Raw genomic sequence first — 10,428 nt, 5'->3', positions numbered from 1 at the left:
GTCAATTTCTTTGTTTTGATTAAAAAAACTATCGGGTGGAAAAAATGCTACTGTCATTCAATTTTGTACGTATTTTTGTTTTTATTTTTTCCGAAAAAACGTTTTGCGTTCTTAATAAATTTCCACTCCAGCCCGTTAGAGGGCGCCGAGCTGAAAGCGCTGCTCTTCTCAGCCCCACACACGACTGAACTTTGTTTTCGTTAGAGATGGCGGAGTCCGAAGAGACCAAGGCGACTTGTACGTTTCTTTTCAAGAAATCAAACAAGAAGTTTTCTGGTCGGAAGAGAAAAGCCAGCGACAGCGACAAAGGTAAACGCTGTCATTTGTCTTCTCCCGCTCCAGTGAGTGTAAATTGCCTAAATCTAACTACAGCGGGAGGCTGCCGTTGGCTTCTCGCTCCAATTTTCCGTTCCACCTTAAATGATGACGCTTAACAGTGTCCGAAACTGATAACCCCACATCCCGACGTGGCGAAATGGCCTAAAAAGTACTGATGATTACTTCGAATGTATACTCGTTTATTCGAATTCTTCCGTTGTTTGGAGTTTTACGTTCCACCTTAAATGGTGCAGCAGAATGTAAGTTAACTGCTGCACTATTTAAGATGGAACGGAAAATTCTGCATGAATCAATCCCAGTAACTGCTGTTAAATTCATTAGACAGAAGCAGCGATGAGGAGAAAAATGCCGTGGTCAGAAAACAGAAGAAACCCAGCGCTGCCAACCCCATGATACAAAGGGTTAGTGGCTTATACTGCACTGTTACTGTACTCTGGCATTAGTTTCTAACATACTGCACTGTTACTGTACTCTGGCATTAGTTTCTAACATACTGCACTGTTACTATACTCTGGCATTAGTTTCTAACATACTGCACTGTTACTGTACTCTGGCATTAGTTTCTAACATACTGCACTGTTACTGTACTCTGGCATTAGTTTCTAACATACTGCACTGTTACTATACTCTGGCATTAGTTTCTAACATGCTGCACTGTTACTATACTCTGGCATTAGTTTCTAACATACTGCACTGTTACTATACTCTGGCATTAGTTTCTAACATGCTGCACTGTTACTATACTCTGGCATTAGTTTCTAACATACTGCACTGTTACTGTACTCTGGCATTAGTTTCTAACATACTGCACTGTTACTGTACTCTGGCATTAGTTTCTAACATACTGCACTGTTACTATACTCTGGCATTAGTTTCTAACATACTGCACTGTTACTGTACTCTGGCATTAGTTTCTAACATACTGCACTGTTACTGTACTCTGGCATTAGTTTCTAACATACTGCACTGTTACTGTACTCTGGCATTAGTTTCTAACATGCTGCACTGTTACTGTACTCTGGCATTAGTTTCTAACATACTGCACTGTTACTGTACTCTGGCATTAGTTTCTAACATACTGCACTGTTACTGTACTCTGGCATTAGTTTCTAACATGCTGCACTGTTACTGTACTCTGGCATTAGTTTCTAACATACTGCACTGTTACTGTACTCTGGCATTAGTTTCTAACATGCTGCACTGTTACTGTACTCTGGCATTAGTTTCTAACATGCTGCACTGTTACTGTACTCTGGCATTAGTTTCTAACATGCTGCACTGTTACTGTACTCTGGCATTAGTTTCTAACATGCTGCACTGTTACTATACTCTGGCATTAGTTTCTAACATACTGCACTGTTACTGTACTCTGGCATTAGTTTCTAACATACTGCACTGTTACTGTACTCTGGCATTAGTTTCTAACATGCTGCACTGTTACTGTACTCTGGCATTAGTTTCTAACATACTGCACTGTTACTGTACTCTGGCATTAGTTTCTAACATGCTGCACTGTTACCGTACTCTGGCATTAGTTTCTAACATACTGCACAGTTCGTGTCTGTTTTCATGGCATTTTATTTAACATTTTATTCTTTAATATTATTCGCTTCCAAGTCTTATTTGCTATTTTGAAATTGTGCCAGTTTATTTATGGTCTGCTTTATTATTTAAGCCCATATCGTAGAAAGCCAGCCCCCCAGGTCAAATTGTTAAACTAAGCAGCAAGAACAACCAATTTTCAGTTCATAGTTTTTGTGATGTCACGGAAAGCTGCATATTTGCGTGTATCTGTAACACAGTTATTCAGCCTGCTGAGGTTATAAGATGTGTTTCAGCCCAGAGTGCTTTTTGAATGTGGTGCAGTAAAGGCACAGGAACAAAAAACAGCCTGTTAAATTCTAAACAATAAAGAGAGGCTGGAAAACAGTCATGTAGAAGTGAATTATGCCTGTTTTTGGTCCACAGAACCATAAAACATAAGTGGACCTCAGGGAAAAAAAGAACAATAAAAAGTGTAATATATTGGCCCTTGAATGTCTGCATAACCTGTGTTGTAATGTTTGCTTTAACTTTAGTGTCTTCTTCGGTTCTTTTGTCTGGTAAATCCTATCTGTATTGTAAAGGTCATTAACATGCCGATCCCGATTTCAGACAAGGAAGGTGGAGCGGGAAGCCGTTTCGTCGAGTGAAAGTGAGGAAGACCGTGAGGCCAAAAAGATCACAGTGGCTTATAAGTCCACACGGTCAGCGGTGAGAAATCCTTCCTTGAGTTCAGTTATATGATGGATATGCAACAGTGGAACATTTGTGAAATGACTGGCATCACGTTTAGAATGTTTTCTGCCTACTTTATATCTGTGAGACAGAAACCGGAGGGGCCAGAGGACATGGGTGCCACTGCTGTGTACGAACTGGACACCGAGAGAGACAAAGACGCTCAGGCCATCTTTGAGCGCAGCCAGAAAATTCAGGAGGTGAGTGACCGCATTGTCAGTGGGCACTGGTTATTCTGTTTAATCCGTCGTGGGTGTGCTGATTTCAGTACAGAACTGCAGAATCAGCAGAATGAACTGTGCGAGTTTTGCCACCTGAAAAGCCAGGAAATTCCTAAATGTCAAAAAAAGTTAGATTTTATGCAGATAGATGGTTTATCGATTAAAAGTGAAATGATTAAAATGGAAAGGGAAACAGATTTTTCCGTTTTAAATGCTGATGTAGAACAAGAGCCATGTTTTGCGAGCTGTTTGCTTCATTGGGGTTTGCAGGGTTTCGGAGGGTGTCGGTAAAGTGGGACAGTGACTTCATCATTAAACAGGGAAACGGCTCTGCTCCACCTCTCGTCTCTTAACTGTTAGGGCTACAGACATGTACACCTGACAGAGGACTGTCATATATAGTGTCTATAAAGAACATAAAACGGTTAACAAAAAATCAGAACTTGAATTGAAATATAATATTAACCAATAACATCATGCTTTATGGCCTCCACCTCATCATCGAGAGGACAGGCTCAGAGACCCTCCCTGACATTGTTTCACTTACAAATACATCTTAGTAACGAAGGAAAATGCACTGTAATTTCCCATCCCTGTTGTCTGATAGTGGCCTGAAATAAACAGAAAAGGACAAATTTTTAATCGCAGTTATTTGTATGGCAATAAATTACCGGTTCAAATTTGATTATTGTGACGGGCCTAATTCCTAAACAAATCTATTATTTTATTTGGTATAAGTGTCTTCACCTGTTTTCCCACGCTTGTTTACTGTGTTATGAATTTAAATGAATAGTGTTTGTACCAACAGATCATGAATCTGTGTAGTTGTTCCAATATTCAAGGACTCATTTACACCACCCTTTCTCATATCCTAGGAGCTGTCAGGTAAAGAGGATGATAAAATCTACCGTGGCATCAACAACTACCATAAATTCATTAAGCCTAAAGATTCCACCATGGGCAATGCATCATCAGGCATGGTCAGGTATGCGGATTGGATCCGACACTTTATTAAAGTGCTTTTTCACCACAAACAACCTTTTAATGAATTGTGAATTCTGTCATGTTTGATAGGAAAGGACCAATCAGGGCTCCTGAGCACTTGCGTGCTACGGTGAGGTGGGACTACCAGCCTGACATATGCAAAGACTATAAAGAGACCGGCTTCTGTGGATTTGGAGGTGTGTGAGAAGAAGACTGGATATATACACGTTGTCTGTTTTTCAATTTGCCGTCTAAAGGTCAGCAGTCACAAAATTTCTAAAGTTGTCTTTCGTTTTTTTTCCACTTCAGACAGCTGCAAGTTTTTGCATGACCGTTCAGACTACAAACATGGCTGGCAGATTGAAAGGGAGCTGGAAGAGGGACGATATGGGGCCAATGGTGAGCTGTTGTGAGATATTATAAAGTGAAATTGAATTTTAGATTTAATTATTTTAAAATAAATTCTTTATATTGTGGTGTAATTCTGTGTGTATTCTACAGATGAGGAAAACTATGAGGTGAGCAGTGATGATGAGGATTTGCCCTTCAAATGCTTCATCTGTAGGAATTCCTTCAAGAATCCAATTATAACAAAGTGAGTGCATATATATACACACACACACAAACACACACACACACACACTCACACTCTTGTGTGTTCTCTGTAGTCCACGTTTACTTGGTTTCCCTTTAAAAAAAAAAGTTGATTTTTGAATCTACTGTTTTTAAAACATCTTTTAATTCATTTTTAAGTTGAAAGGTTTAGATTTGACATGAAACAAAACTTTCAATAATTGCTCTCCTACATTTTTATGTTACTACTGGAACAAAGTTTGTCTGTAGGCGGCGCTTTACTTTAGCCACTCTCCTATATTTTTGAGCAGAAAGTGAAACTGCATCCCTGTCCCTCATTGAAATTTGATGATCAGATAAATCACACTGAAGTAAATGTGGCCGTGTGTGAAAATCGGTGTGGAACAATAACAATTGTCATTACATTTACTGCAATTAAGTAAAGTTTTTTGTGCTGTAAAGAAAGATATCATGATTTTTTTTGTGTGTACAGCTGTCCAGAGCTGTGTTTGCTTGTCATGTACTGACTAGCATTTTAGAATTCTGCTCATAATTAGCTAAAATTGTCACTACTGGGCCACTGCCACAACATTTGATGAAACAGTGGTCACCAACACTTGTCCTGGAGATTTGCTTTCCAGCAAAAGTTAAAACCTGCAGTTTTTACTGCATCTGTTCCAGCCAATCAAGGACTTTGGAAGAAGTTATTTTATTGGAGCAGGTGTTGCAGATTGTGGCTTGAACTAGACTTTGCAGGAAGGAAGATGTCCAGGACCAGGGTTGGTCACCACTGCGGTAAAGTTTCGGTAGTGTTACGATTGATTTACTTGTGACAAAATGAAGTGTTCGCTCATTTAATAAATAAACATAATTAATGTATTAGAGTCAAAAGGATTTTGAGTCTGAAATGTGTTTTGAGGACTGACTTTCTGAACTATTTCAGGAGAATAATCCAAATGTGGCATGTTGTCTTATCACTTGCACAGCTGCACTGGGAATGTTAAAGGGCAATTCCACCGATTTTTGAAAAAATCTGAATAATTTAGTCCTTGGGTTTTAAACGCAGTCATTCAGAGTGGTTTGATGTGAAATGGTACATTGTAGAGGAACTTTCTTTACAGCGGTGGTGAACCAGGGCTCTCAATGTCTACAAAACAAATATAGTCATTTTATTTACTGTCCAAAGCCACCAGTGAAGCTACACACGTCTTCTGAGTTTTTATATGTAATGTTGATGATAAAATAGTGATAACTTACTTCTTCAGGTTTTTCTTTGGGCACTACTTTGCCTAACCACACCCTGCGTGTACTCCTCCGCATCAACCCATTTCAAGTATCACTTTCTATGAGGCGGCTTTCAGAAGCATGAAACTCTTCAGAGATCTGGTTCCTGTCACCACCACTGTGAACAATTCTGACTCTTGAGTTTCTCTAGAATAAAACATTTCACACCAAACCACTCTGAATGATTTTGTTTACATCTCAGCCATTTAATTATGGAGAATTTCTTTAAAAACTTGTTATTTAACATACTACATACACTCTGTTCATCAGGTGCAAGCATTATTTCTGTGAGTCCTGTGCTCTCCAGCATTACCGCAAGTCCAAGCGATGCTACGTGTGCAACCAGCAGACCAACGGCGTCTTCAATCCAGCTAAAGGTTAACAGTCACCTGCTCAGTTTAGTGTGAGATGACAGTCACCTGCTCAGTTTAGTGTGAGATGACCAGAATGTTCAGGGTTTACTGAAGCAAGCAACTTAATATATACTGCTACTGTGATGATAGAATGTATTGTCTATCAGTATTGATGTCACACAACACATTGATTTTATTGGTTTTAGCATTAGTGACAAATAACGAGCCTTATAACATCCATGATAATAACCTGTTCCATAAATTAGTGCTGTCCCTGTTCTCAAGCAGTTTGTTTTCAGGTGATGCCAAGTTTGTAAGATTCTTTTAACATAAAATAACAGCACTTGGGGAGCATGGATTGATTAGCTGTATGTACACTGATCAGGCATAACATTACAACCACCTCCTTGTTTCTACTCTCATTGTCCATTTTATCAGCTCCACTTACTGTATAGACGCACTTTGTAGTTCTACAATTACAGACTGTAGTCCATCTGTTTCTCTGCATACTTTATTAGCCCCCTTTACCCTGTTCTTCAGTGGTCAGGACCCCCATGGACCCTCACAGAACAGGTACTATTTAGGTGGTGGATCATTTTTAACACTGCAGTAACACTGACGTAGTGGTAGTGTGTTTGTGTGTGTTGTGCTGGTATGAGTGGATCAGCAGTGCTGTGGAGTTTTTAACCACTTTTGTCCACTCACTGTCCACTCTATTAGAAACTCCTACCATGTTAGTCCACCTTGTAGATGTAAAGACAGTAGCTCATCTCCTGCTGCACAGTTTGTGTTGGTCATCCTCTAGTCCTTCATCAGTGGTCACAGGACGCTGTTGGCTGGATATTTTTGGTTGGTGGACTATTCTCAGTCCAGCAGTGACACTGAGGTATTTTAAAAACTCCAGCAGTACTTCTGTGTCTGATCCACTCAGACCAGCACCACATCAGTGTCACTGCAGTGCTGAGAATGATCCACCACCCAAATAGTACCTGTTCTGTGAGGGTCCATGGGGGTCCTGACCAGTGAACAACAGGGTAAAAGGGGGCTAACGAAGCATGCAGAGAAACAGATGGACTACAGTCTGTAATTGTAGATCTACAAAGTGCATCTATACAGTAAGTGGAGCTGATAAAATGGACAGTGAGAGTAGAAACAAGGAGGTGGTCATAATGTTATGCCTGATCGGTGTATATTGTCTCATATAAATGATACACTGAATGAAAACTTAGCTTGAGCTGTGACTCAAGCTTTTGTTTTGTCCTTTCTCTAGAGCTGATGGCTAAGATTCAGAAACACCAGGCTGCCGCAGACCAACCACCCTCAGATGAGGATGACTAGTGTTGTTGCAACATTCTTTTCTTTTTTTCCTAATCATTTTCAACAGCTCTAAATTGTATCATTAAACCTTCGTAAATAAATGTTTTTTTTTTAGCTATGAGCTTTAGCCATGATTTTTCCATCACAAAACCAGGAGATGCTATTTTTAGCCTAACTCTTTTCAGCCTTGTATTGTATTTGTGTTACCAAAGACATGTTGAGAGCTTCCCGTACTTCTTCTAGTGCCCCCGAAGTAGGGTTCTTCCACTTTAGAGTGTAATTAATGCATTAAATTGTACCAACAGCACTGATGCAATCATGAAAACAATGTACTCACATGCCCAGGCCTGAAACTGCTGTGTCTTTCCATTGCCTTTCAGTTCTAGCCAGTTGGTAAATATCAACATGATCCTCATTCAACACGTGTGTTGAATGTCCACGAAAAGGAAGATTTAATATGTGTATCTTCTAGAAGAGCTTGATTCCAAAATGCTGTACATGAACAACATAAACAGCGACCAACCTAAAATATATGAAAGTGCACAATGTTTTAGATACTTATTTATCATTCATAATAATCGACATAAGTATTCTGCCAAGTAATGTAGTTCCTTAAGAGTACGGTATCGTTACTAAGCAACCATTGACAGCTGAATGAGAAAAACGTTTGGTTTCCAATCACTGAACTGCAGACATTTCATGATTTTTTTTTAAACCTTATTTTCATATAACAGTGAACATATGTAACTTAGTACTGTTTAATGCCAAAAAAAAAAACCCTTCAGTTTATAAGTATTTTTGGTCACCAAATTACCACCGCGAGTCTTCTGCCTGTCTGACGACACCACTCACGCTGGGATGAATCTCAAATGGCCCCCTGCTACATACATAGTGCACTACGTCGGGAATTTTTATACTGGATCCTGCAGCCCAACAATGAAAACTGTCGCTTAAAAATGGTTATTTGTGATTCATCCACACTTATATTAGGATGGGCCGTGCACTATTTGACAGTAGAAGAATTTCTAACCTCTCAATGTTACACAGCACAATATTTAGCTAAGTTAGTTAGCTAGCTAGGGGGTACAGAGCGGTTTGGGATTCAGCCTGGGTTTGACTGAACCACGGACACTTTCAGCCATTCAGGTAACATTCTTTAGACTTTTATATTGCGGTGTTTCAGTAAATCATATCATGAGTACTTTGAGCCTGTGATATTAATATTGAAGTAGTTTGGCATGTTTGCTATGTTTTAGCCTGGTAGCTAGCTGACAAGCCAAGATAAAAAAATCTTTTCAGCCCCTCCGTTTAAACAAAAAGCAGGTTCTTATTTGAACAGTACACTCTGTGCTCTGTGTGAGCTGCATTAGAGTTGAAGATTAATCCATTAACCAGCTGAAGGGTTTTTCATGCTGTGGTCAGATGAAACAAAACCTGACAATAATTCAGCTCATCATGTGTGGAGAAAGAGTTGTGCTTATGATCCCAAGAACACCAACCCCCTAGAGGGAAGTATGAAGGTGGGAACATCATCATATGGGGCTGCGTCTTTGTAAACAGTACTGGGACATTTTACGTCAACAAAGGAAACATGAATGGAGTGATGTACTGGGAGATATGAGAGAAGAACCTAATCCCATCAACCAAGAAACAACCTGGAGAGAAGATAGGATGTTTCAACAACAGTGACCTCAAAGGCACAACCAAAATAATTCTGGTTTCTGAAAAAAGAAGGTGAATATTAGGCATGTGACGATACACTCAGCTCACAAGACGAGACGAGACACGATATTGGGTTCACGAGAACGAGACGAGATTTTAAGAAAGCTAAAATGACAAATTATATGACTGGACAACAGACGTTTATTTGACTGAGTTGCACATGCATTTTGAAATGTTTTATTATAACTCTTAACATGCATGATGTAAGCATGAACTTTTAATAAACTTCTTCCTCTACAAATTGAAATTAAAATAAAATTTTATAAAGGTTAAAATAAATAAAATAAACATTTCTCCTTTTTTCAAGTGCAAACAATATTATGTGCAAAACAAAAAGTTCTTCTCTGTCAATACAGAGTGCAAATAGTGCAAACAGAGCCTGACCAAGTATGTCACTGACAATTTGCTGCAACTACAAGTTTAGCTGTTTCTTCTTGGAAATTAACACCGCGGTAGCCGTTGAACTTCGATGAAAAAAAGCTGCAATACGTCTCACCCGCCCGAGCAAACGAGCGACACGGGGAACACACAGGCCAGCTTGGGTTGCAAGATTTATAATGTGCGCAAAACACTTAATGTGCGGCTTCAAGCCCGCCTCGCGCACGGCCACGTCCATATTACGTGCATTGTCAGTAACAATAGGTTGGGTTTTTTAAGCTCCCAGTCAGTAACAGCTGTCTGTAAAACCTCAGCTGTTTGCCCCTGTGTGGGACTCGAAAAGTGGGCGAGTCTGTAGTACAACACTTTCCATTTTCCAGTCACTGTTGATTGTGTGGGCTGTAATTGTGATATAGCTTTGTGTACCTCGCGATGTCCAACCGTCTGTTGTTATGGCGATGCTTGCTGCGTCTTTCAGGATCTGCACTATCTTGCTCTTGGACTCTTCATAGAGGTTTGGGATCACTGTACGGGTAAAATGCGTGCGTGACGGGATGGTGTACTTAGGTTCCAGTGTGTGAAGGAGTCGCCGAAATCCTTGATTTTCTACCACAGAAAATGGCCTCATATCTGCTGCTATGAAAACACCAATGTCTCTAGTTATTGCTGTGGCTCTGACGCTTGACTGTGGAAGTTGAGGTCCGAATGTGTTTGTCAGCGTTGTCTGGCTTGTTTTCTTCACAGGTGCAGTTGATGATTTGAGTACTGTGCTGTGGTGGTGCTGTAAATGTCTCTGCATCGTGCTTGTATTAGCCGCGGTGTACGGCATTGTTTTCATACAATGTTTGCATATGGTCCGTGTCTTATAAGTCACTCTCTTGCCATTTATCATTTCCGCCGGGTACCCAAAATGCTGCCAAACAAATTATTTGAAAGTGGCGGGGGCATCTTCAATAGTAATACCTGTATTTTCCGACGTC

General features: G+C 40.0%; 1 protein-coding gene across 1 annotated transcript; it reads left to right on the top strand.

Moving 5' to 3' along the window:
- The first annotated feature begins 161 nt into the window (after positions 1–161).
- Positions 162–7,686, top strand: rnf113a (ring finger protein 113A). Its single transcript, XM_017697383.2, has 10 exons — positions 162–309; positions 661–740; positions 2,494–2,592; positions 2,709–2,816; positions 3,713–3,822; positions 3,912–4,018; positions 4,131–4,220; positions 4,323–4,416; positions 5,949–6,055; positions 7,302–7,686. The coding sequence occupies exons 1-10, from the start codon at positions 207–209 to the stop codon at positions 7,367–7,369; spliced, it is 966 nt and encodes a 321-aa protein (XP_017552872.1). The 5' UTR covers positions 162–206; the 3' UTR covers positions 7,370–7,686.
- Positions 7,687–10,428: the final 2,742 nt, after the last annotated feature.

This window comes from Pygocentrus nattereri, chromosome 14, assembly GCF_015220715.1.
Source record: "Pygocentrus nattereri isolate fPygNat1 chromosome 14, fPygNat1.pri, whole genome shotgun sequence".
NCBI classification, from domain to species: domain Eukaryota; kingdom Metazoa; phylum Chordata; class Actinopteri; order Characiformes; family Serrasalmidae; genus Pygocentrus; species Pygocentrus nattereri.
Note: the sequence above shows the minus strand (reverse complement) of the source record. Positions and strands in the feature narration are given on the sequence as shown.

Coding starts and splice junctions, on each gene's coding strand:
- rnf113a (XM_017697383.2), top strand. CDS start 207: ATGGCGGAGTCCGAAGAGACCAAGGCGACTTGTACGTTTCTTTTCAAG. Junction 741..2,493: donor CCAACCCCATGATACAAAGG/GTTAGTGGCTTA, acceptor TCCCGATTTCAG/ACAAGGAAGGTGGAGCGGGA. Junction 2,817..3,712: donor GCAGCCAGAAAATTCAGGAG/GTGAGTGACCGC, acceptor CTCATATCCTAG/GAGCTGTCAGGTAAAGAGGA.